The sequence below is a fragment of the Pteropus vampyrus genome, unplaced genomic scaffold (genome assembly GCF_000151845.1).
Source record: "Pteropus vampyrus isolate Shadow unplaced genomic scaffold, Pvam_2.0 Scaffold637, whole genome shotgun sequence".
NCBI classification, from domain to species: domain Eukaryota; kingdom Metazoa; phylum Chordata; class Mammalia; order Chiroptera; family Pteropodidae; genus Pteropus; species Pteropus vampyrus.
Window position 1 is genome coordinate 112337 of NW_011889418.1, and position 27020 is coordinate 139356.

At 36.7% G+C, this 27020-nt stretch overlaps 1 protein-coding gene across 2 annotated transcripts; it reads left to right on the forward strand.

The window, feature by feature from the left end:
* Positions 1-3602: 3602 nt before the first annotated feature.
* On the forward strand, positions 3603-8429 carry LOC105308899 (cathepsin L1). 2 transcript variants are annotated; one of them, XM_011384959.2, is made up of 8 exons: positions 3603-3711; positions 4852-4988; positions 5261-5383; positions 5493-5639; positions 5819-6043; positions 6504-6669; positions 7353-7470; positions 8217-8429. In XM_011384959.2, the coding sequence occupies exons 2-8, from the start codon at positions 4863-4865 to the stop codon at positions 8314-8316; spliced, it is 1005 nt and encodes a 334-aa protein (XP_011383261.1). In that variant the 5' UTR covers positions 3603-3711; positions 4852-4862; the 3' UTR covers positions 8317-8429. The 2 variants fall into 2 exon arrangements, with proteins under 2 accessions (XP_011383261.1, XP_011383262.1); XM_011384960.2 differs by lacking the exon at positions 3603-3711 and adding an exon at positions 3720-3878.
* Positions 8430-27020: the final 18591 nt, after the last annotated feature.

A 27020-nucleotide genomic window follows, 5' to 3' on the forward strand; every position in this document is an offset into this window, starting at 1 on the left:
TTATTCAATCATCTATCATAGGACACTTCAGTTGCTTCCATGTCCTGCCTATTGTGAATAATGCTAATATGAACATCTGTATGCAAATATCTTTTCAGATGTAGGTTTTCAAGTCTTTGGGGTAAGTACACAGTAGAGGGATTGCTGGATCATATGGTAGATCAATTCTTAGTTTTTTGAGGAACCTCCATACTGTTTTCCATAGTGGCTGTACCAATTTGCAGTCCTACTAGCAGTGTATGAGTGTTCCTTTAAGAAACTGATTTTTACTTATGCCATATGCAGTAGTCTAAATAATGGTCCCCAAAGATATAGGGTCTTAATTCTTGGAACGTGTAAATGTTAACTTATATGGCAAAGTTTTTGCAAATGTAATTAAATTAAGGATCTTGAGATGTAGAGATTACCCTCGATTATCTGGATGGGCCTTAAATGCACTCATAAGTGTTCCTATAAGCAGGTGGTGGGAAATTCCACACAAACAGAAGAGGAGAAGGCAATGTGACCACAGACATAGAGATTGAGATGGTGTAGCCATAAATCAAGAAGTGCCTAAAGCCACCAAAAGCTGAAGAGGAGAGAAACAGGTTCTCCTTTAGAGCCTGTTGAGGGAGACCAGCCTTACCAACTCCTGGTTTTCAGCCCATGTAATGCTGATTTTGGACTTCCAATCTCCATAACTGTAAGAGAATAAGTTCCTATTGTTTTAAGCCATCAAGTTTGTGGGAATTTGTTACAGCAGCCTAGGAAACTAATACACCTTGATTCATGAAAAGATTTCTTTCAGATTCGAGGAAAAAAGCCTCTGGTATCCAAAGGAGAGTTAGCGGATTATGGTCTTAGGAGTCAGCTCTTTCTTTATCATACTGCACAAAGATGCTTTGCCATAATCTCATTTAAATATATTGGCCATAGCTGTGCTCATATGCTGTAAACTCAAGATTACTGTAGTTAATCTCAGATTTTAAAATAGGAAGGCTGAGCTTCAGAAAAGCTGTTAGTAAAGTTACTGTAGAATGTAGCTAAGTAAATGTACAAACTACATTAGGAGAAGACAATGAACACAAAGTAAGAGTTTAATTAATTCTTGATGGTTGATTTAATTAATAAATTGGCTTAATGTTTAACCCTGTAGGAAAAACAAGATTACACTACTCAGAAAAACAAGTTATTTTATAAGTGGCTTCATAATAACATCTAATCATAAACAGGCTCTTTTTCATAAAATTGTAAAACATAATAAACCATTTAACTAGTGGACAGTTTTCTGGATAATATTTTTTAAGAGTTAAGTCTTGGTTTAGGGAATTTCAACAAATCGAAGGAGATGTTATATTGGGGAAAGGTGTCAAATGGCCTCAGTGTCCTGAATACCACCACACTAGATTTGTTCATTCCCATATGGTTAAAAACTTCTAGAGATGGGATAAAGAATTATATCCTGTTTTACTATTGAGCAAAAGAAATCTAGACAGACACACAAAAGAATATACTTTCACAGAGACTGTATATCAAATAGGAATTGGGAAATCTGCCAACTGCATTTTATCAAAGGCAGAGCTAAGGATTGGTCACTTGACTAAAATGTGAACATTTTAATAATTAGCACTGATCAAAGTTATTTTGTAAAGAAATATAAATAGAAGAATACAATGTTAGTAATAACACATTTCTGTAATGCATTATTTAACATATTATTTATAAATCGATGTCATAAGTTGGAGCGATATCTTCCACTCTTTGCTTAAACGGCTTGCTCCTGTATTTCTCCTGAATTTAGGTATTTCTTGATTTAATTTAGGTTTTGAGTATATTTGCAATAAAGTCCATTTTTTCTTTCATTGTGTTTGTATCACATTTCAAGAAACAGATGGGATGCTGTTCTTCAGAGCAGCACCTGCCATCCAGCCTCCTCGTCAGGCTATTGCCTAAGGTGCAGGCTGTCATGCAGTAGCAGGTTTTTCCACACTGTGCAATCTTATGGGGCTATGACCCAAGGACAACTGTAAAACCTACGTGTTAAAATAACTTAGATTTCTTGTGATAGACTAAGTAAACAAAAGGACAGTGGCTAGATTTTATATGACAATAGAATTCCAACCTATAAAATAAATCTCTGTAGCATCCACCTCAGAATTGTCAGGACTTGCTGAATGGCTGCCAATTTATTTCTGCCTCCACTTCCAACCCAAGACAAACCAAAGATATCCAAACATTCTCCCCAAACCAATCACATAACGTATTCCATTTCTAGTTCTTTCTCCTCCAGCTTCCCCATGACAATGATCTCTAATCAGGGATTAGGGAAGCTTCTTTGTTTTTTTCATTTTAAAGCTTTTCCTCACCCAGACCGTCTGAATCGTCTTCCTTGATATAGCAAGTTGTTTTCATGTGGGTGGTATTCATTTATTTCCACTTGTGTTGACTGCCATAATTATTTTTTTTTTAAAAAAAGAAAAAACTCCAGCCATATGCAATACAATATACTTTCTAACCACTTGAGAACTTCTGGCTCCTGGTAGTGTTCATACGAAAGGGATGCTACTTCAAAAGACATAAAGTGAAATTTTTAATAAATTAATTTTTTAAAATATTTGTCTGTACGTCTATGAAGTCTCTCAATTTAATTTTAACTAAGAGTTTACCAATCGGCATGCGCTGTGACTCCATTTTTGTGAAAAAAAATATATAAAGATATACCTAGAAAAGAGTTATGAGGGAGGGGACGAGGGATGTTTATTTTCTAAAATATATTTTCTACGATAAGTGTTTCTTACATAATTCTTAAAAGAAACTTTTTAAGACGTTTCTGAATTTTCTTAAATGTTTATATATATACATATTTTTCCATCTAAAACATTTCTTCAAACTGCGTAACCTAAACCCTGACACTAAATGTTATTAAAGTACATTTCTTAAACCAAAGAGAAGCACTGACTAGGGAAGTAAAAGCAGTTTCCGCCCTTTTCAATTGCTTTTCTCCTTTTTATTAAGGCAAATTCCTCTGTAAATAACTCTTGCTTCAGAGGAAAGACTCCCTGACTGGAGAAGACAGTAAAGGTGCATCACAAATGCCACTCCTCTGAAGACCCACCTGGTTCGGCCCCCTTCCTTCCAAGGATTTGGGAGGGCTATGACCATCATGCCCCGTGTTTTGGACATTGCCATTCCACTCTAGATTCCTCCAAAACTCAGCTGAACCCATCCCGAAACAGTGAGCACACGTCTGACTGTGGGCTCTGCCTTCTTCCACCTTTGCTGTGGAATAAACAGGAACCACCAGACTAGATTATACTGTTCTCAGCCCTCCTGAGATTTTTACCAAAAACAAAGGGCATGCAGGGTTACTGAAAATCCACTTGGGGCTCCTTGTAATCTTTTCATGAACTACCACCAAGACCAAGAATTTGGGGAAATTAAGTCATGCGGAACTTGTCTATGAGAGCCAGCTCGCCTCTTTCCAGTCCACTGAGACAGGTAGGACTTATCCCAGGACAAGTTGGGACCGAGCCGGGTCAAGCGCCGGGAGTCCCAGCGCCCGCAGACCCCGCCCCAGGCCGGCTCAGCCAATCGCGGCGCGGACAGGCGGTGGGGGAGGGGCGGCCGAAACCCAGGGCCTTAAAGGCTGAGTCAGGGGCAACTGGGCCAGAACCGCCAGTCTCGGCGATCTTAGAGGAGTTACGTGCGTATGCGCAGCTGTAGCTGCCACAGGTCAGTACTGTGGTCTACGGCCAAGGCGCGTCAAGGACAGGGACTGGAGGCGGGGGCAGCCATTCAGGCACATGGGCGAGGGGTGTGCGAGACCCCCAGGAACGAGAGAGTCTGCCCGGAGCTGGTGAGGCTGGATCGGCGCTGCCGCGAGCCCTGCCATCCTTGAGGTGGGGAAGGGTGGAATGGAAATTCGGGGAACCCTGGGCGGCGCTGAGACCACCGGGGTTCGAGGCTGTGCAGGAGTTGGTCAGCCGCAGAGCGGTGGCGGACACCAGTCAGGCAGCGTGACCCCTGCCCGCGGGGCTGCGGGGCCGGCTCCCAACGCTGCGTCAACAACCTCTGGGAGCGGCGGGCGTGTGCGAGGGGCGGAGCGACATTCCCGCGTCCCGGCCCTGCCTAATAGCGTCGGGGTCACCTAGCCCTGGCTTGTATCCTGAGCCCTGGGAGGTCACGACCCTGTGCAGGCGCGGGAACGGAGGTCTCGGGGCAACTTCATGCCACGTGATCGCGTCGCGGGTTTGGGGGAGGAGGGACTGGGAGTGTTGGAGGGAAGAGGCGAGGTGTGGGGGTAGCAGAGTGCTGGGCGCACTCCTACCCATCTTCTGGGAAGGCCTTTCAAAAAGGTTTCAAATTCAAGAAACAGAGGTTTGAAGGCATATCTCACCTCCTGCCGTACAGTAGTCAAGAAGAAAGGTGTAATGCTGGGAATCCCTGTCCCTACTTGGGATCAGGCATCTTGCTAAATAAGATTTACCAGCTCACTTTGGTACCTTGAGTAAATAACCGGACCAACAGTTTCCTAGTTGCTTTAAGATTCTGACCCATAAAGTACCCTGAGACCCTTATCAAAACCTAAATTATCATTGCACTATTACAGTGAAGTCTGTTTCAGTTCCTATAGCACTTGTCAGCCTGTTTTTCATTTTGATGGCTAAATTCTATACTTCCACTATTTGATAAGTCCTAGGCCTGTTTTACTCCACCCACATCCTTAGCCTTCCTCCTAGTCCTTGTGTAAATACTTGCAAGGATAAATTAAACGTTTTTACTCCACCATAGTGACTATAATGTCTCAGGAGAAAGTCGAATGGCTTTTAGAAGGATTGGTCTAATCGAATACTCATTTTTTTCCCTTTCTAGGTTTTTGAAACATGAATCCCTCACTCTTCCTGGCTACCCTTTGCTTGGGAATAGTCTCAGCTATTCCAAAACTTGATCAAAGTTTGGATGCACAGTGGTATCAGTGGAAGGCAACACACAGAAGACTATATGGCGTGGTTGGTAACATCTGAAACTGTACAGAGGGACCCTTTAGAGAAGGCTGTTGGAAGTTCATAGCAGAGAGTAGCTTCTAGAGGTCAGCTTTTACCAAGGCAGTAACTTAATGGCAGTCTTTACTGAGCGCAATATAGGTGTATATCCCTGTGCTGGAACTTGGAGAACAGCTCCCAGAAATATAAAGCCATCCCTGGTTTTTCTTCTTCTCTTGGTAAGGATGGGCTGGGTTTTAAGTAGAAATAAAGAAGATAGGTTATATGTTTGCCTCTAGAATGAAGAAGGATGGAGGAGAGCAGTGTGGGAGAAGAATATGAAAATGATTGAACTGCACAATCGGGAATACAGCCAAAGGAAACATGGCTTCACAATGGCAATGAATGCCTTTGGTGACATGGTGAGTGTGGAGTGGGTTACTTAACTTTTTATGCTTCCTCTCCTCAATACTCTAGCAAAATTACCTCTTGCTTTTTCAACAATTTTTTTTTTTTTACTTTTATTTATAGACCAATGAAGAATTCAGGCAGATAATGAATGGCTTTCAAAACCAGAAGCACAAGAAAGGGAAAGTGTTCAGAGAACCTCTCTTTGCTCAGATCCCGCCATCTGTGGATTGGAGACAGAAAGGCTATGTAACTCCTGTGAAGAATCAGGTATGAGAGTATTCAGATTCAGATCCTTTATCTCAGGAAAGCCAAAAAGGAATGGCATACCTGCTTTGGTAAACTGTGGAGTAACATACAGTTTGCTGACTTTTAAGAGTGTTCAGGTATGTGGGCTGTTGTCAGTCTTTGTATTTGTCTTATAAACTGATAGCTTTTTTTACTTTCAGGGTCAGTGTGGTTCCTGTTGGGCTTTTAGTGCAACCGGTTCCCTTGAAGGACAGATGTTCCGGAAAACTGGCAAACTTGTTTCACTGAGTGAGCAGAACCTGGTGGACTGTTCTCGGTCTCAAGGCAATGAGGGCTGCAATGGTGGCCTAATGGATAATGCCTTCCAGTATATCAAGGACAACGGAGGCCTAGACTCAGAGGAATCCTATCCTTATCTAGCAAAGGTAAATGAAGCTCCTTGTTATTCCAGTGCTTTTAAAAGTTGAACCTTTTCAGAGAAAATGGACACGTTATTCTGCATTCATATTTTAGATGCAAACTCTCAGAACTGTCATTATAAATTATCAAACTTTGCACAGTTCTCTCGTTAGATGGTTAACATATAGCTGTTCTTACTTCTATGTAACATGGAGACTATGTACACCATTCTACATATAATACAAATTTCTCCATAGTGAAAAATTTCTTGTGGACAGGTAGACCTAAGGGGTCTCATTGAAAAAACATCTACTAATTTTTCAGTTTCAAACCAACCAATAATATTTTGCTTCCTGAGCTGCTGTATAACAAAGTTGACTTAGAAATCATTAAGGTGCAAACTGCTGAGTCTTGGAGTCCTAGAACTAATGTTCCCCAGGAGGATGATGGTAGTAATCAAGTCTCTTTCCTATTTGCCTTTAAAAGGAATCAGATACCTGTAACTACAAGCCTGAATATTCTGCTGCCAACGACACTGGCTTCGTGGACATCCCTCAGCGGGAGAAGGCCCTTATGAAGGCAGTGGCGACTATGGGGCCCATCTCTGTTGCTATTGATGCAGGCCATTCATCGTTCCAGTTCTATAACAAAGGTAAGTGTTTGTCTTTTTATTCTAGAAATTCATACAGGGAAAATTGGAAAATACCACCATGATTAACTTTTTGGTATGAAGTCCTTCTTTTGAATGTGTACATTTAACATAACGTTGTTTCCATTGGACATTATATTAAAAAGCATTTTCTCATGATGAAAAATTTTTCGTAAATATTTTTAAATGGCTGTGTCATTAATTTTATAGATACAACCTAATTTACCTATCCTCCAATTGTTGGACCTTTTTTCCAAAAATTTCTTACTGTAATTAGAACAATAAAGCATCCTATGGCTCAAGTGTTCATATAGAACCTTTAATAGGCTGTTTCCTTAGTTGACATTCTAGGAGTAAGAAGGATTATGCTAATATCAGTTAGTAGATCAATGCCTAAATCACCTCAGTCTTGATAACTAGATCATATTGGAAATCTTTTTTTAATAGAAAATATATTGAATTTAGTTAAATTTAATTGATTTATAGTGAGTTAAGTTTAACTTTATTCTTTTAATCAGGCATTACTGGGGGTGGGGTTGGCAAATATATGACTTATTTGAAATTTGTTTTTGACATTTCACTGAATTTTGAGATGCCTTTCTTAACTGTGGTTGATAGAGTGGGTTACTGTCACCTGACCTGTCACTGGGAGCTTCTCACCTCAACATTGAATTTTACTCTCCTAGGCATTTATTATGAACCAGACTGCAGCAGCAAAGACCTGGATCATGGTGTTCTGGTGATTGGCTATGGCTCTGAAGGAGGAGACCCAAAGAGCAATAAATTTTGGATTGTCAAGAACAGGTATAAAACTCCAAATGTGATATTTGAAATTGAAACAGGAACCCTTTTGGAATCAGTATATGGTTTCATGTCCATTAAAGCTCAATCTTGAAATCCCAAAAGTCTTTCTCCCACATAGAGTCAACACGGAAGTTCTAATGTTTGTTTATAAGATTCTGTAGCAACCTTGTTGGGGTTATTATGTATTTGTAACACTGCATTTCAAAATTCTGAAAATTTTCTTAATTCAGAAATACATCTGGCCTCGAGTTTCAGATAAAGGATTTTTCACCTGTAGGTTTGAGGAATGAATTTCTTTTCTGTCTCCAATATTTCAACAAGATAGTGAGCAGAAACATTTGCCTCTGCAGACTATTTAAGTCTAAAAATTGTCCAAGAGCCCGGTGGCTTCTTTGCATCCTTCCTGTTACCATCTGATGCTTTACCGTTGCATTCTGCTGCTCAGCTCTCAGAGGCCTTGGGGGTTGTCATGAGCAATTTTCATAGCTAAAGTTTTTAATTGAGATGACGTATAAGAGAGCCTGTGGAAACACATTGCTACATTGGAATCTTAGTTCTGCTTCAGTTTCCTATCTTAATAAGTAAAGGACCCAGGAGAATTAATATACTTATGAATATATGTAATAGTACTTAGGAATAGTGCCTGATGCATGGTAAGCACTATGTTAAGGATTAGCTATTATTATTAACAAATCTAATGTGTACTTGATTCTTTGTACAAAATGGAAAACATGCTCTTCTTTCAGCTGGGGTCCAGAATGGGGCATGAATGGCTATGTAAAAATGGCCAAAGACCAGAACAACCACTGTGGAATTGCCACGGCAGCCAGCTATCCCACTGTGTGAGCTGATGGACAGTGGTAATAGAAGCCTTGAGGACAGCATATCTCCAGAGGAATTTTACCTTAAAACTGATCAAACCCTTATTGTGTAAGATAAGACACTTGAATCATTAAGGATCCAAGTTTTGATGTGAATTCTGTGACATTTTTATAAGGGTAAATGTTACCAGTACTTTAATTACTGTTATAAATAGCTTTATAATGTTGAAGACTTATTGCTTAATTCTAAGACTTTTGAATTTTTATTTTTTAAAAGGATATATAAAACTTTACCTTTTAAAATAAAGTTTAATTCAATATGTAGAAGTGGAACTTATTTCTGTTTTTAACGCATTAACTTTTGTATGGTCGGGAAATACAATTGGGCTATAAAGACATAACTGAATGTGTCAGCACTGTATTGGAGAAAGACACTGGGTAGCCCTCTGGATCTTCTAGTTATAAATATGCAGATTTCATGTCAGCTGCCCATTTGCTATGTTGACCTAACTCTTGAATCTAGCAAAATGACAATCTGGAAGAACAAAGGTAAATTTGTTTTAATAATTCACTTTTTTTAAGTTAAATTTATTGGGGTGACATTGGTTAATAAAATTATATAGATTACAAGTGTATAATTCAATAATATGTCATATGTATATTGCACTGTGTGTTCACCGCCCAAAGTCAAATGTCCTTTCATCATCATATTTGACCCCTTTACCCTTTTCTACCTCCCCTCACCCTTTGCCTTTGGTAACCACTAAACTGTTGTACATGTCTATGAGTTTTGTCTCATTCGTTTGTTGCTTTCAGTGTTATATCACAGATATGAATGAAATCATATGGTTCTCAACTTTTTCTGACTTATTTCGGTAAGCATGATAGTCTCAAGATCCATTCCATGTAGTTGCAAATGGCACTATTTCATCTTTTTTTATGGCTGAGTAAAATTCCATTGTGTGTGTGTGTGTGTGTGTGTGTGTGTGTGTGTGTGTATACATACATACATATATATATATCTTCTTTATCCAATCATCTACTGAAGAGCACTTTGATTGTTTCCATGTTTTGGCCACCATGAATAATGCTGCAATGAACTAGACTGCTATCAAAATTAACTCAAAATGCATCAAAGACCTAAATATAAGACCTGAAGTAATAAATTGCGTAGAAGAAAAAATAGATAATAAACTCATGGACCTTGGTTTTAGAGAGGATTTTATGAATTTGATCTGAAAGGCAAGGGAATTAAATCAAGAATAAATGAATGGGATTATATCAAACTAAAAAGCTTCTGCACAGCAAAAAAAAAAAAAAAAAAAAACCCATCAACAAAACAGAGGCAACCAGCCGAATGGGAGAATATATTGCAAACAACACCTCCAATAAGAGGCTAATATCCAAAATATATAAGGAACTCATACAAATTAACAACAAAAAAATAACAATCCAATTTAAAAATGGGCAGAGGACCTGAACAGACAATACCAATTTGTAGGTTTTAAATACTAGAAAAGGAGCTCCTCTTTCTTGTACTCAAAATGGTTATAACCTAATAAGGTGATGTGATAAAAGTCTCAGAGCCAGTTACTGCAGCATCTTCCTGAATTGCTAGTGAAGGCCATGTGACTACTTTGCAGTTCAGAAAGTATCAGACACAAGTGGCTTGCCAAGGCTGTTCTGTCTTTTTTCTGCCAAGTCTCAGATGGCATTCTACATAACTTTTCCAGGAAAAGCCTCATTTGGTACGTAGTGTCAGCAAAAGTAAATTTTGTGGTTGTGATGAACAAATCTCAGGTGCTTGGTAAGTACTGGAAAAGTGTGTTCGAGGTCCACAGGAGATAAGGGTGGGCTACAAAAATGGTTCTGGTCTTGGAAGATGGGTGAGAGAACACTAGGCCAAATTTGGGTTTAGCTACCTAATTTCTGAATTAAAAATAAACACAGAAGGGAACAAAATTGCCTAAGTATGTGGTTACCTAGGTAACCCCACCTTGAGTTACAGTATTGTAATCTCTGCATAATAGGTCCATATCAATAAACTCAGTCTGAAATAACTTTCCTTTCACTATTACCCCCACACCCTTAATATTCATTCATACCCATATTTCCCAGATATATGTCTATATAAACTGGAAAAATCAGGCAATTCTTTTGGAACGTAGTGCACCTTCCCACTTTTCAGGGCCTGCTGAGACCTGAGTCTAGTTTTAGGTTTACAAAGAGGATTGGTGAGGGTAGGTCCCAAGAAATCAGCAGTGTCTTGCAAGGAAACTACCTTAGGGAGGGCATTGCCTGGCAAAGCAGGGTCCCTCAGACAGTGGTAGAAGGCCTGCTTCTCCTGGCAAAGAAGACTCAGCAGGATTTAGGGGTTCAACATCGCCAGCTTTATCAGGATGTCTCCATATATCCCCATTTCGAATTTTAGGACATTCCTTCCCGATAAATGCCCTTACTTTAACAGCTCATACTTTGAGTTGGGAATTTGATTGGCATTGTAATTCAGCCACTTGTAGGATGATATTTTGGCTTTGGTTTTCAGAAATCTTAGCTCTGTGGCTACAAGTGATAAGAATTTCAGGGCAAATATAGAAACTTTGGTCATTTAGGCGGCTCTTGAGCCAGGAATTCAAAGCCCTGAACCCATACTTTTTCTTCCCCTCTTTGTCCAGTGCAGTTATAAGCAAAGAGCCAATCTCATACTCATTAGTTTAACCAAAGTGTTCTACTTATAAATAAATAGTCACTCAGAACCATACCTCTTACAGGTATTTTATTAGAAGTATTCAACGGTGGTAATTTTGCATATCTCTGTTGCCACATTATACCACGAATTATCAGTGCTCTCCTTACCACTAATCAGATTAGAGAATCAGTTCCAGAAACCAATTCAGGAAACTCATTCTTAACCTTTTTTTCCTCTAGAACCATGGTCAGTAACAAAATCTGCATTTTAAGGAATTGGCTTATGCTATTGTGGAGGCTGGCAAGTCAAAAATTCCTACGGCAGGCTGACCAGCTGGAAACTCAGTCACTATTTCTATGTCACAATCTTAAGGCAGAATTTCTTCTCTAGGAAATCTCAGTTTTTGCTTATAAGGCCTTCAACTGATTGGATAAGGCCTACCCACATTATGGAGGGTACTCTGCTTTACTCGAAGTCAGCTGGTTATAGATGCTAATTACATCTACAAAACAACCTTCACAGCAACATCTAGACTAGTGTTTGACTAAACCACAAAGCACTATAGCTTAGCTAAGTCTATAAATAGCATTTAAACATCACAGAAACTTTCTCCTTGATGCATACCTCCACTCTCCATCACCCCTTCCTTGATTACCCACCTGATCCTTGTCTTGCTGTCATCCCCATCTTATACCCCTTAATACACATACACACTTAGAATATTTTTATTCTTTTTATTTTCTAACATTTTAAGATGACCCAATTAATCTCTTGATGTTGTCTAATCATAGTTAATTCTGAGCAAAGGTGTTTTTTCTCAAATGCTTTTTATAGACTATTTCTGTCCACCCTGTAATTTTTAACAGAAAGTGTCTTCGAGGTTTCAGCCTTTAGGATTGAGGACACCTAGTCACCAAACATTCCATGATCTAGAGTTTATTTCTCCAACCTGAAACTGCTTCCCCAAAAAATAATTAAAACAATAACATAATACCTACAATACTGTTCACAGAGAATTATGAAGTATTTCATGTTACATAACTTCATTTTACACCAAACAAACTTTGGTTGCAAAATGACATAGTTGGCCAAGGAAAACAACTATGTGCTCACAATTTTCCATCAATTTTTGAACATTTTTTAAGGAAACCCTTCCCTTTCCCCAAACCCAGTTCTGAAGAGAACTTAAGTAAACCATTTTACTGGGAAGGACATGAGGGAACTTTCTAGGGTGATGATAACATTCTATATCTTGATAAAGATTTGGGTTATATAGGTGTAGGCATTTGTTAAAACTCAAAAATCTCTGCTCTTAAGATTTGTGCAGTTCATTATATGTAAACTTTACACAAAAAGAAAAAATGTAAATACTAAACCCTCATTAATGATATGCATGCTAAAGTATTTAAGAGGAAGTACCGATGTCTGCAAGTTATATTTGTTCTTTTTTTTTTTTTTTTGGTAAAATGTACATAATTTAAAGTTTACCATTTTAACCATGTACAACTCAGTGGCATTAAGTATGTTCACCATGTTATCAATTATCACCACTATCCACTTTGAGAACTTTTTCATTATCTCAAACAGAAGCTCTGTACCCATAAGATAATAACTCCCCATCCTTCCCTCCCTCTAGCCTCTGATAATCTCTATTGTACTTTCTGTCTCTATGAATTTGCCTATTCCAGGTACCTCATATAAGTGGAATCATACAATATTTGTCCTTTTTGTCTGGCTTATTTCACTTAGCAAGATGTTTTCAAAGTTCATCCATGTTTCACATGTATCAGAATTCTATTACTCCTTAAGACTGAAAAATATTCTGTGGTATGCATATGCATATTTTGTTTATCCATTCATGTGTTGATGGACATTTGGGTTGTTTCTATCTGTTGGCTGTTATAAAGAAGGCTGCTATGAACATTGGTGTACAGTATCTGAATGGAATTGCTGGATCACATGGTAATTTTGTATTTAACTTATTAAGGAACTGCCAAACTGTTTTCCACAGCAGCTGTAACATTTTACATTCCCACAAACAATATGACCTGGATTTAAAAAAAGCTAAATCGTGGACCCAAATAATGTTAGTTTCTGTCAATTTACACATGATCTCTCGTGGCAAATAAACAGGCTGTGTCCCTGACTGGATTTCCCTCAGTGATCTTTATCAGCTATTTAAACAAACATTTAAATAAAGAAGCTTGAAAGAACTTCTAACATACGTGTGCATGCACCCACAGACACACATCCATCCCGCCCCACTAAACCACCCCAAATACATATGAAATACAAATAAAGACTGTGTTTGCTATGCATATGAACCTCTGAAATAAATCCCCAGAGCCCCAGGTCACCACTAACCCAGCCTGTGAGGAAATGATTGTCATATCTTCAGAGAGAATTTTCAGGGATGGTCTTAAACAAGACTCTTGGCTACGAGTGACAGAAACCAGTTTTAAACAGGCTGATGCAGGAAGGGGACTTCTTGGCTGCAGATGTGGCTGGATGATCTTGGGCTCAAAAAAATGTCTCCAGCACTCTGTTGTTTATGGTCAGGGTCTGCTTCCTCCCAGACGGGCTTCCACTTTGATCCTCTTCAAAGTTTTTCCCAGTTGTGTTCAGGGCTGGTGTTGCTTGAATCATGTGCCCCCTCAGGATGTGGGAGACAGACCACTCACTTAAATCACAGGATTGCTATTGGAAAGTAGTGCTTCCACAGGAAAACCAGGACATCTTTGCCAGATAGGCAAGAACGACATGTGTCCATGATAGAGTATACTCTGAATTTTAAAAATCAAGATTTAAAAGAAGAGAGAAAAAAAGAAAAGGATTTAAAGCCCTAGAAAGACTGAACCTAATGAAATTTCTTGTGCATAAATGTAAAGCTGTATGTTGAGATTAAGTATATGTATTCATGTTAAATTTTATTTAAAAGCACATGTATGTATATGATGCAAGTACAGGATGAAAGAGAAATGATTTAATAGTACCCTTTAAAGATACCTTAGTTTTTGTTTATCAATAATTTTGCAATGATTAACAGCATGATTTGGATGCTCCAAAAGTTTGCAAAAATGGACTTAAGAAGCTGGCTGGATAAAGAAGGAGATTGTGACATTAATTTCTACTTCATGGCATCACATCTGGAATATTGTATTCAGGTCTGGGTACACATTTTAAGAAGGTCACTTGTGAGTGTCCAGAGAAGAATCCGTATTTAGCCAGGAATGCTGTGACTTTGGTAAAGAAAAGTGCTTATTGCTATGGGGTAGAAAGTATAATCTGAAAAGACCATAGGATGGATATTATAGAGAGAAGCCCTGCTTTGCGTAAGAAGGTTGGTGTCTTCAAATGGGCCCACCAGGTAGGCCTTGTGGACCTCCAACAAAGCCCCATGAACATATCAGTAAGCACAGGTCAGGCTGCAAACATTGGATGACTTTCTGGACCAGCCTTGGAGAAGGCTCTGGAGGACCAGAAGATTCTGGGATTTCTAGTATCACCTGATTTCACAGAAAGCAACAGTCCCAGGCATATAACTATGAGGCATCTATGGCACTGGAGACTTTGGGGGCCTGGGGATCCTGGCATGTGTTTTTGGCTTGTCCTCTTGGTGCACCTACACATTGGGCTTCTCTTCTGCTTGGTCTCCGACACCAAGAGCTGCCTCAGCACCTGCAAGACGGTGAGGTAGCTGCAGCTGTGGACACAGAGTTTGACTTTAGCTCTGGACCACATCCAAGCATGTGATTCTATAAGCTCATGAAGTCATGCCAGCTCAATAGAAGTTTGCAAAAGGAAAGAGTACACCAACGATATTTCTAACAAAAACACTGTTTTTTTTGTTATATTATTCAGCCTGGGTTTATTTGTTTGTTTGTTTTAAATAAATACAAATTTTAAACATTACATTTACTAATTCTATCAATTGCTGAGATTAGATGTTGAAGTCTTCAACAATTGCGAATATGTGTATTTCTTCTTTCAGTTCTGCTAGTGTTTACTTCATGTAGTTAAGGCTCACTTGTTTGTACGAACACAGTTAAGATCATTATGTCTTCTTGGCAAATTGTCTATATTATCAATATGTAATAACCTTCTTTGTCTCAAGTAATTGTATTGGCTCTGAAGTCTATCTGATATTAATATAGCCCCTCCTGCTTTTATTTAAATTAACATATAGATGGTCTATCTTTTTCATCTTTTTACATCCAACGTACCTATGTCCCTATATTTGAAGTGAGGTTTTTGTAAACAGCATATTGTTGGATCATGTTTGTTTGTTTGTTTTTTAATCCACTCTGCCAATCTTTGTCTCTTAATTAGTGCATTTAGACTATTTACATTTAAAGTAATTCTGGTATGTTAGGGCTAAAGTCTGTCATTTGCTTATTTGCTTTCTGTTTTGTTTCTTATGTTTCTTGTTTCTAGTTCTCTTTTCTTAACCCCCTGTGGGTTACTTAAACATTTATTAGGATTCTACCTTGATTTATTTAAGGTATTTTAAGTATATAGCTTCGTATAATTTTCTTAGTGATTGCTCTAAGTATTCCATACATATACATATATGAAACTTATCACAGTCTACTATTAATGTTTAACCATTTCCAGTGAAGTATAGAAACTTCATTTCTGATCCCCCTTACTTTCCCCACTTTTAAAATATAATTGTTGTGTTTCCTCATTATATTTTCAACACCACATGAGATGGTGTTATAATTTTTGCTTCAACAATCAAATATAATTTAAGAAACTCATGAAAGTTTGGATAGTTTTTTATATTTACCTGTATTTTTACCCATTCTAATGTTCTTTCTTACCTAGTGTTCTAAGCCTTTCTGTTAGAGACTTCCTTTAACCATTTTTAAAGAGTAGGTTTACCAGCATAAAATTTTTTCTTTGTCTGATAGTGTCATGAATTCTCCTTCATTACTGAAGGACATTTTCACTGGATATAGAAATCTGGATTGAGAAATTTATCTCTTAGTACTTGGAAAATGTTTTCACTTTCTCTGTCCTCAGGGTTTCAGATAAGAAATATTCTGTTATTCAAATTGGTGTTCCCTATAATTGATGTGTTGTTTCTCTCTGGATGTTTTCAAAATTTTTTATTCACCTTTAGTTTTCAAAAATTTAATTATAATCTGTCTTAGCATAGATTTCTTTTTATTTAACCTTTTTGGGGATTGATCAGCTTCCTAAATCATAGATTTATGTCTTTTTTCAAATTTGAGAAGTTTCAAACATTATTTTTTTCAAATACAAGTGTAGAATCTCAACCCCTCCAATATGACCCTCTCTCTTGTTGTCTGTGTCTAAGGTTCAAAAACTTGGTGGCTTTCCTTTCTAAAACATCCTGCCTTTAATCTCCTCCCTCGCTTTAGTTTAAACCTCTTTCCACCGTCTCTGTAGTCCCCATCCTGCTTGATTTTTATTCCACTACAAGCAATTTCTCCTTAGTTGTGGGGCCCTGCCCTAAAAAGGAACCCTGGCATGTCAATTCAGAGTTCATAGGAGCTAGGCTGCTCTATCCCTATCAATCATCTTAACACAGCCCTTTTGTATTTGTGTGGTACAGGACAGAACAAACTTCATTTTATAGCTGCTGTTCTCAAATTGTACTATATCATTGCTTTCCTTGATTCTTCCTGCACAGATGCTACTAGTATGCATGCCTTGTATTTTGGGATTTGGGGAGATGTCTTGTCACTTTTTGTATATTAGCCACTGATGTTTGATGTTTAGTTTTGATTTGATAACTAGTTGCTCCTACAAGTTCATTGATGATAATTGCAATAAAGGAAATCTTTAGCTCATCTTTTGGAGCCAACAATGTGCAAATATGAGATGTGCTTTTCAAATTTAAAATTTCCATAATGGCATTGACAATTCACAATTAGACATAATAAAAATAAATATGCATGCAGTTAAAACAAACATATAAAACTCTTGCCATGTGACTGAGACCAAGAGATTGATTCTTTCAAACCAATGGTTTTTAAATTTCTTTTCAGTCAGAGGCTTGGTGGTTCCATAGTTTATAAGGAATAAAGATTAAAATAAGTAATGAAAAAATCATTTTATAAATTAAATATGAATATTTATCAAGAAATTAATATAATCTCTGTGATCGAGAATCAAGGATAATTCAAAATTCTTGATTAAAGGAAGCCCATTTTTTTTTAGGAGTATCCAATTTCCTATTGGTGCTCAAGCTTAAAAGGAATTTATCATGTGAAATTTGCATAAGGAAATACTGAAAAACTTACTAAGCAAAGGCTACTAATATGGCTTTATTATGAATAATAATAGATGATATGCCCAAATTCCAAATAACTAAGGTAGCTTCCCTCCAATAACTCAGCAAATAGTTTTTATTTTTAAAAACTCAGATCTAGTCATCATTCTCATAACCTTTAAAATCCTTTTCTTCACAGAAACCTGTAGAATCTTAAAACACAAATTGACTTATCCTCATGAATTTAGGCCCTTTTTGTGAACCTATTTTTCAGTTAACTTTACATAAATGTCAAGTAGTTGACTAATGAAATTCTTAACTCCACTAGTATAAATATGATTTTTCATATTGTTTTTAGATCTCTGATAATATGTTGTCAAAATGAGTAACAAATACACACATTTCCAAAATATTTCATTTTACACAATCCAGGCTTTTTTGTTTAAATTAACAAGAAAATTTTAAAATCTATGTGAAAATGCAAAAGATCTAAATAACCAAAATAATTGTATAAAGTAAAAATAAAACTGGAGGACTTACATTATCTGATTTGAAGAATTACTATGTCTCCAGTAATCAAGATAGTGTGAAACTGGCATAGGGATGGACATACAGATCAATAGAACAAGAAAGCAAGTCCAGAAACAGACCAACACATTTATGGTCTGGGCAATTGATTTTCTATATAAGTGCCAAAGTACTTCAATGACAGAAGCATAATCTTTTCCATAAATAGTGTTGGAACAACTAGATATTTGTAGGGGGGAAAAGCTCAACTCTTACTCATACTCTATATGATTCATAAAAATTAACAACAAAAAAATGAATCATAGTTCTTAATTTAAAAGGTAACAATATAAATTTTTAAAAGGAGAAATATTTTATGATTGTGAGATAGGCAATGATTTCTTATATCACACATAATATTAAGCAAGAAGAAAAAATGATAAATTAGACTTCGTCATAATTAAACCTTCTGCTTGTTGAGGGTGTTAAGAAAATAAAGAGCTAATCATATGATGAAATGTTCTATATCTTGACTATAATGTCAGTATACTGGTTATGCATTACAGCTTTGCAAGGTATTACTATTGAGGAAAATTAGCTACATGGGATCACTCTGTATATTTATTATAACTATATGTTAATCTCCAATTGTCTCAAAATAAAAAGTTTAATTTAAAAATAGCACACCACAGACTGGGAAAAAATATTTGCAAAATACATATCTGTCAAAATATGTACAAAATATATTTTTAAATTTTAAAGCTAAAAAATAAGACAAAAGCTCAATAAAAGAAGGGACAAAAATTTGAATAGACCTTTCATAAAAGAAATTTTGCATGCAAATAATGACAGGAAAATATGTTCAACATAATTATCCAAGAAATGCAGGGGAAAACCACATTCAATGGCTAGAATTCAATGACTATCACTTTTCTGGTTCTAGACTAGATGGAGAAAGCACATACCATTGTGTTTCTCCTACTATTTCAAAAAAAAATTAGCAAAATGTATAAAGCAACTCAAAAAAGACTCTGAAGAGAGAGGGAAGAAGACAGTCTGTATAAGGACCATAAGACTCAAGGAAAATCTAGTGCTGATTTCTTGTAGGGTTTTTTATTTGTTTGTATTTGTTTTTGTTTTTTGCCCCATATATCACAGCCTGAGCACTAGAGAGATCTTTAACTTAGAAACACCAATGGGCACAAACAAAAGAAAAAACTTCCAGAAAAGCCCACTCTGTCTAGCAAAAGGACTAGGAAAAAGGACAGAAACATTCTGATCATTCCTGCTCAATTTTGAAAAACATTATTAAAAAGTGCCCCCTCCTTGATAGTCACTGGGCTTGCAGCTACGGAGATTGTGGACGGTGTCCTGTCTACCAACCCCACCCTACAATAATAGGGAGGCATCCACTCCCCAGCCATGGACACTGTGTAGAGACTGTGGTAACAGCCTTAGGCTATGTCCCTTCCTCTCCACAATGGACACTGCAACTGCACATGATGTCAGCATAGTTCGTCTGTCTTTATCACCCGTTGAGAAAAAGAGATGTCCCTCTTAACCAGATAATGTGGGAAAGATTATAGAGAGAACTGAGCTAAGGAAAGGAATTTTCTCTATTTGTGCTTAAAGTCCTGGGCCAAACTCTGAGCAGCCCATGTATAAAACCAACAAGAAACAACACAACAAAAAATTTGAGAACTAAACATGAGTACAGAATTCTGCCCAGGTTTCAGTTGGGTTTTTGGATAGCATAAAGTGGAACAGATCAGAGTCTTTGCAAAGTTTTTGAAAAATAAATTAATTTTTGAAATATGGCTCACGAAATTGGTCCAAGAAGTGCATTCTAAACCCCAAAAGTTGACTGCCTTCTAAAATAGAAGATTTATATAGGAACCAGAATCTCAATCCAAAATTTTAAATCATGTGGAAAAGCTAAAAAATTCTACCCAAATGAGAAAGTAAATCATAGAAAAAACAGCTACATTAACATGATGCAGAATTATCTGACAAGGATTTTAAAGTAGCTGTCATAAAAATGTTACAATAAGCAATTGTGAACAATCTTGAAACAAACAAGAAAATAGAAATTCTCAGCAAAGAAATAGAACATATATGGAAAAATAAGTGGAAATTTATGAAAGTGAAAATGCAGTAACTGAAATAAAAATTCACTAGATGGGCTTACTAGCTGAATGGAGATGAAGAAAATAAAGAGTTAGTGAACTCAAATAAATATCAGTAGAAATTATCCAATCTGAACAATAAAGAGAAAACAGCCTGAGGGACCTGTGGAACAAAATCAAAAGGTCTAATATGTATGTCATCAAAGTCTCAGAAAGAGAAAAGAAAGAGTATGAAACTGAGCAAGTGTTTAAAGAAATAATTGTGAACTTGCAATACTTAGCAAAAGACGAAAACCTACAGATTAAGAAGCCACGCAAACCTCTGACAAAATAAACCCAAATAAATATATACCAAGATATATCAGAGTGAAATTTCTTAAAATTAAACATACACACAAAAAATCCTTGAAAGCAGTCAGAGATAAATGAGGCCAAACTTATAGTAGGCTGGTTCCACACCCATGTGTGGCCATTCAAATGACAGAGGATTTCTCATCAGAAACCATGGAAGCCAAAATGAATGGCACATTTTAAAATTAATGAAAGAAAAAGACTATCAGCCCCAAATTTTATATCAAGAAAAAATATCCTTGGAGAATGAAGATGAAATAAAGACACTCTCAGATGAAGTAAAACTAAAAGAATTTGTCACCAGCAAGTATCTAAAAGAATGGCTAAGGAAAATTCTTCAGAGAGAAAGGAAATAATAACAGAAGAAAACTGTTATTTTGTGGAACATTAGATATGAAAAACCAACAGAAAGTGTAAATATATAATTAATACAATGTACTATTCTTATCTTTTAGTTTTTCAATTACTTTTAATGGGTCAAAGCAAAAAATGATAACATTGGCTAATGTGATTCTCAGTGTAAGTAAAAGTGATATAGACAATTATATTACAAAGAGGGTTGGTTAAGATACCAGAAAGTTCATAAATCTTCTACATAACCTGTGAAGTAGTAAAATGTTGATAATAATAGACAGTGATATGTTACAGAGTTTGGGAGAATGGATTAGGAAAAAAAAAACTATAGTCTACGTACAAAAAAAATCACTTAAAATGTAATATAATATAGTACGTAAAAAGTAAAAATACGAAAATATATATAACATGCAAATACTAAGCAAAAAATACCTGGAATGAATATATTAATATCAGACAAGTAATCTTCAAAGCAAATAACCAAGAACAAAAAGCACATTACATCATTATAAAATGATCTATTAATGAAGTCTACTACATAACAATCCTAAATATCTTTGCAGCAAATAGAGCATCAAAATATGTGAAGTAGATTTCCGGTCAAGATGGCAGAGTAGGTAAATACTGTGCTTGCCTCCTTTCGCAAACACATCAAAATTACAACTAAATTACAGAACATGTATGAAAATCACCAGGAGTCTAGCTGAACAGAAGTCCTACAACTGGGGACACACAGAAGAGGCCACCTTGAGACTGGTAGGCAGGGCAGAGACATGGAACAGGCTGGTTCCACACCCATGTGTGGCCATTAAAAATCAGGAGGGCTATCTTGGCTGTGGAGGTTTTCTCTGAGGAACAAGGTGTCCCAGCCACACACCAGACTTCCTGTTCCAGGTTTCCAGTGCCAAGAGGAGAAGGCCACATAATTTCTGGCTGTGAAAACAAGCAGAGTTTGTGGCTGAGTGAAACAGAGGGCAGCCCAAGTCCCAGGTGTTCCTGTTAAAGGACCCATGCACAAACTTACTCACCGAGGAATCATTTGCTCTGAGCTCCAGCACTGCAGCAGCAGCACAAAAGGAACCAGGGACATTCAGAGAAGAACTGGATTGTCTGGCTTCAGGGCAGGCCTAAAGGAGACAAAAGTGCTGGTAGAATTCATTGTTCTTTTGTTGAGCCCTACCCCTCCCAGTGTGCAGACACAGGCAGCCATAGTATCTGAGTCTCCACCAACCTGGCTAACACTGTTCACCCTGCTCTGGTGATTCCCTGAGACCCCGACCAACCCAACTTGCAGGCCCACTGAAGCCACTTCCAGTGGCTTTTCCACACAAACAGCTTGTCTTGGCTTATGCTGTGAACTTTCCTAAAATCTCTCAAAGGTTCACAAAACCCAGACAAGTAGCATCTGGCCTTGGTGCTCTTGCTGAGCAGCCCCAAGCCCAGCAATCATAGCAGGCAACCTCAGTTTGTGGCATGGTCTCTCATGGTACCTCCAAGCGCAGTGTGATGGCAGCCACCTGTGGATTTCTGGGAGGCTCGTGCCAAGTGATCCTGGACAGGGTATATGCTGCAGCTGAACTTGTGGCATGGTCTCTCACGGTACCTCCAAGCACAGTGTGATGGCAGCCACCTGTGGATTTCTGGGAGGCTAATGCCAAGTGACCCCGGAGAAGGTATATGCTGCAGCGGAACTTGGCCTATGGCCGAGCTCCTCCCATGAAGCTCTGTGGCCAGCACACCCAGTTGCTGGCTTTGAACTGAGCAAGATCACCACCTAGGGCCACATCCAAGGACAACACAACCAAAGGGCAGACTGGTGGGGAACCAGAGCCCTTTTAAAGTGAATCCTGTTCTGTAGGGTCAGCCCCTACACAACAGCTCCTCCACTGTAGTCACCAGCCAGTCCTCACAACCAATCAGCCTGTGGGTCAATCCCTCTTACAGGCATGCCAAAAGCAACCAAGGCACAACAACAATAGGATGGCACACACAACCCATACAAGAAACTCACCTCCAGCACCCAACTCAGGTGACCAGGGAGACTGTGTCACTGGGCCCCACAGGACACCTACTACTAAGACCAGAGACATAGCAGCCCTTCCTAATATATAGAAACAAATGCAGGGAGGCAGTAAAAATGGGGAGGAAAAAAAGCACATCCCAAGTGAAAGAACAGGACAAAACTCCAGAAAAAGAACTAAACAAAATGGAGACAATCTACCAGATGCAGAGTTCAAATGATAAGGATGTTCAATGAACTTAAGGGAAGTGTAGATGAACTCAGTAAAAACTTTAAGAAAAAGATAGAAAACATAAAAATGGAGATAGAAAACATAAAAAAGAACTAGTCAGAAATGAAGAATACAATAACTGAAATGAAGAATACATTAGACGGCATCAATAGTAGATTAGGTGAAGCAGAGGATCAGCAGCGATTTAAAAGATAAGTTAGCCAGAAAAGTCCAATTGGAACAGCTACAACAACGATGAAATAAACAGCATTTTAAAAATGAGCATAGTTTAAGGGGTCTCTGGGACAACACTAAGCGTACCAACATTTGCATCATAGTGGTACCAGAAGGAGAAGAGAGAGAGCAAGGAATTGAAAACCTATTTGAAGAAATAATGACGGAAATTTTTCCTAATCTGGTGAACGAAATAGATAGACAAGCCCAGGACAAGCACAGAGTCCCAAACAAGATGAACTCAAAGAGGCCCACACCAAGACATAACATCATTAAAATGCCAAAAGTTAAAGATAAAGAAAGAATCTTAAAAACAGCAAGAGAAAAGGAATTAGGTTATCTATAAGACTATCAGCTGATTCCTCAACAGAAACTGTATAGGCCAAAAGGGATTGGCAAGAAATATTAAAAGTGATGAAAAGTAAGGACTTACACCCAAGATTACTTTACCCAGCAAAGCTATCATTTAGAATCGAAGAAGAGATAAATAGCTTCCCATACAAAAAAAAAAAAAAACTGAAGGAGTTCATCAGCACCAAACCAGCACATCAGTAAATGTGAGAGGCACTTCATTAAGAAGAAGGACAAAAAAAAAACCCATCAAAAATATAAGAATAAAATAATAACTCCATATCTATCAATAATTGCTTTGGATGTGAATGGATTGAATGCTCCAATAAAAATATAGGGTAGCTAAATGGATAAGAAAACAAAATCCTTACATATGCTGCCTGCAAGAGACTCAATTTATATCACAAGACACACAGAGACTGAAAGTAAAGGGAAGGGAAAAGGTATTTCATGAAAATGGAAACAAACAAACAAAAAGCTGGGTAGTAATACTAATATCAGACAAAATAGACTTTAAAACAAAGGCTATAACAAGAAACAAAGAAGGACCCAGTTATCCCGCTTTGAGTATTTATCCGAAGAAACCCAAAGCAATACTTTGAAGGGACATATGAAACCAGATGTTTATTGCAGCATTATTTACAATAGCCAAGGCAATCTCGATGACCACCAATGGATGAATGGATAAAGAAGAGGTGGTACATATATACGATGAAATATTTCTCAGCCATAAAAAAAGAATGAAATGTTGTCATCTGCAACAACATGGATGAACTTAGAGAGAATTATGCTGAGTGGAGTAAGTCAGAAAGAGAAAGACAAATGCTATATGATTTCACTTACATGTGGAACCTAAAGAACAAAATAAACAAACAAAGCAGAAACAAACTCATAAATACAGACAACAGTTTGATGGCTGCCAGATGGTAGGGGAGTCAGGAGAGTGGATGAAAAAGGGGAATCGATTAGGAAGTACAAATTGGTAGTTACAAAATAGTCATGGGGATGTAAAATATAACATAAGGAATATTATCAATAACATTATAATAACTATGTATGGTATCAAATAGATACTAGATTTATGGGGGTGATCACTTTGTAAGTTATATAAATGTCTAATCACTGGGTTGTACATCTGAAACTAATATAATATTGTATGCCAACAGCAATTGAAAAATTTAAAAAATTATTTTTAAAAATATGTGAAGCAAAATCTGATAGAACTGAGAGAATAAATAGACAAATCTATAATTATATTTTGAGATTTTAACTCTCCTCAGTAATTGATAGAACCAGTAGACAGAAAGTAAGCAAAGATATAAAAGAATTGAAAGACACCATCAATCAACATGATCTAATTAAAATTTACTGAACACTCCAACTAACAACAGCAGAATACATCTTTTCAAGAGCACCAGAAATACTAAAATAACGTCCTGGCATATAAAATAAATATGAAAAATATTAAAATAATTAAATTCATGCAAAATATATTCTCTAACCATGGAGCAATTAAATATGAAAGCAATGACAAAAAATAGAAAACTCTCCTGACTTTGGAAATTAAACAATCCTATTCCCAACTTTCCAGTAGTCAAAGAGGAAACTCATTGAATATATATGAATAAAAGCGAAATACAACATAACATCTGTTGGATATAGTTAAAGAAGTGCTTATTGGGAAGTTTAGAGCAATAAATTTTTTATATTAGAAAATAAAAAGTCTTAAATCAGCAATCTAAGCTTCCACCACGAGAAAATAAGGGCGGGGGGGAGCAAAATAAACAGAAGGATAGAAGGAAAAAAAGAATGGTAAAGAATCAATATAATTGAAAATATGAAAACAAAAGAGAAAAGTCAAACCAAAGGTTTTAGTTTTTTTAAAAGAAAAACAAAATTAGTAAACTTCTGGCAGGACTAACAAAGATAAACGGAAGATACAAATTATTAATATGAAGGCTGAAAGAGGAAGTCTAACTACAGAACCCAGAAACATAAAAAGGATAATAAAAGAATAATGCAAAAAATTCTATACATCAAAATTTAACAACTTAGACAAAATAGTTCAATTCTTTGAAAACCACAAACAAAATTCATCTAAGATGAAATAAATCATTTAAGTAGTCTTATATTAAATAAATTTAATATGTAGTTAAAAACTTGCCAAAAAAGGAAATCTCCAGATGCAATTGTTTTCACTGGTGAAACTTCCAAACATTTAAAATGAAATAATGTGTGGAATCTAGTCAAACTCATGGAAGTAGAGAATAGAATTGTGATCTCAAGGGGCTAGGAGGAGGGGGAATAGAGATGCTGGTCAAGGGGTACAAAGTTTCAGTAATGCAAAACGAAGATGATCTGGAGATCTAATATACAACAATATGACTACAGTTAACAATACTGTATTGTTACTTGAAATTATCTATGAGAGTAGATCTTAAGTGCTCTCACTATTAAAAACAAAGCAAGAAAGAAGGAAGTAAAAAGAAATGATGAGATGACGGATATGTTAATTAGTTTAATTGTGGTGATTATTTTACAATATATATGTATATCAAAACATCTAGCTGTACACTTAAATATATACAAATTTTATTTGTCAATTATACTTCAATAAAGCTGGGGGAGGGGGGTTAAAATAACACTAGTTTCCTACAAACTCTTCCAGAAAACAAAAGTGGAGGGAATAATTGTCAATTCATTTTATAAGTACAATATCAAAGTCAAAGACAGTACAAGGAAGAAACTACAGACCAATTTTCCTTATGAATATAGACACAAATGTTCTCATCAAAATATACATAAATCATATCCATAAATTATAAAAAGAAAGCTACACTACAACCAGGCATGGTTTATTACACAAATGCAAGACTGGTTCAATAGTTGAAAATCGACCAATGTAATCTGCAGTTTTGACAGGCTACAGAAGAAAAACCCACACCAACACATCAATTGATGCAGAAAAAACATTTGACCAAATCCAACATCCATTCATAATGACAACCCTCAGCAAACTAGAAATAAAAAGGAATTTCCTCAATCTAATGGAGAACTACAAAATTACTAAAGCTAACATCACACTTAATGGCTAAGTCTTAATGCTTTCCCCCTAAAATTAAGACGAAACTAAGTGTATCCACTTTCCCCAAAACAATTTACACAGTATGGAAGTCCTGGCTCTTTCAATAATGAAAGAAAAGAAAAGAGAAAAAAAAGTCATGCTAATTGGAAAGGAAGAAATAAATATATCCTTATTTGCAGATTGCATGATTGTCTACATAGAAAATCCCAAGGTATCTACCAAAAAATTCCTAAAACTATTAAGAGAGTTTAGCAAGACCATAGATGACAAGGTCAACACACAAACATCATCGTATTTCTATATATTAGCAAATAACATTGGAAACTGAAATAAAAAACATAATACTATCTACAATTCCTCCAAAAAAAGTTAAAATAAATCTAACAAAACATGTATAGGATCTGTACAACAAAAAATAAATAAAAAATGCTGATTAATAAGTCAAAGAAGACATAAATTAATGGAGAGACATGACATGTTCATAGATTTGAAGACAATATGTATAGCTTAGGTTCCTAGAGATTTGGAGAAAAGTATGCTTTTACATCAGAGTAACTTTC

Coding starts and splice junctions, on each gene's coding strand:
- LOC105308899 (XM_011384959.2), top strand. CDS start 4,863: ATGAATCCCTCACTCTTCCTGGCTACCCTTTGCTTGGGAATAGTCTCA. Junction 5,384..5,492: donor TGAATGCCTTTGGTGACATG/GTGAGTGTGGAG, acceptor TTTTATTTATAG/ACCAATGAAGAATTCAGGCA. Junction 6,670..7,352: donor GTTCCAGTTCTATAACAAAG/GTAAGTGTTTGT, acceptor TTACTCTCCTAG/GCATTTATTATGAACCAGAC.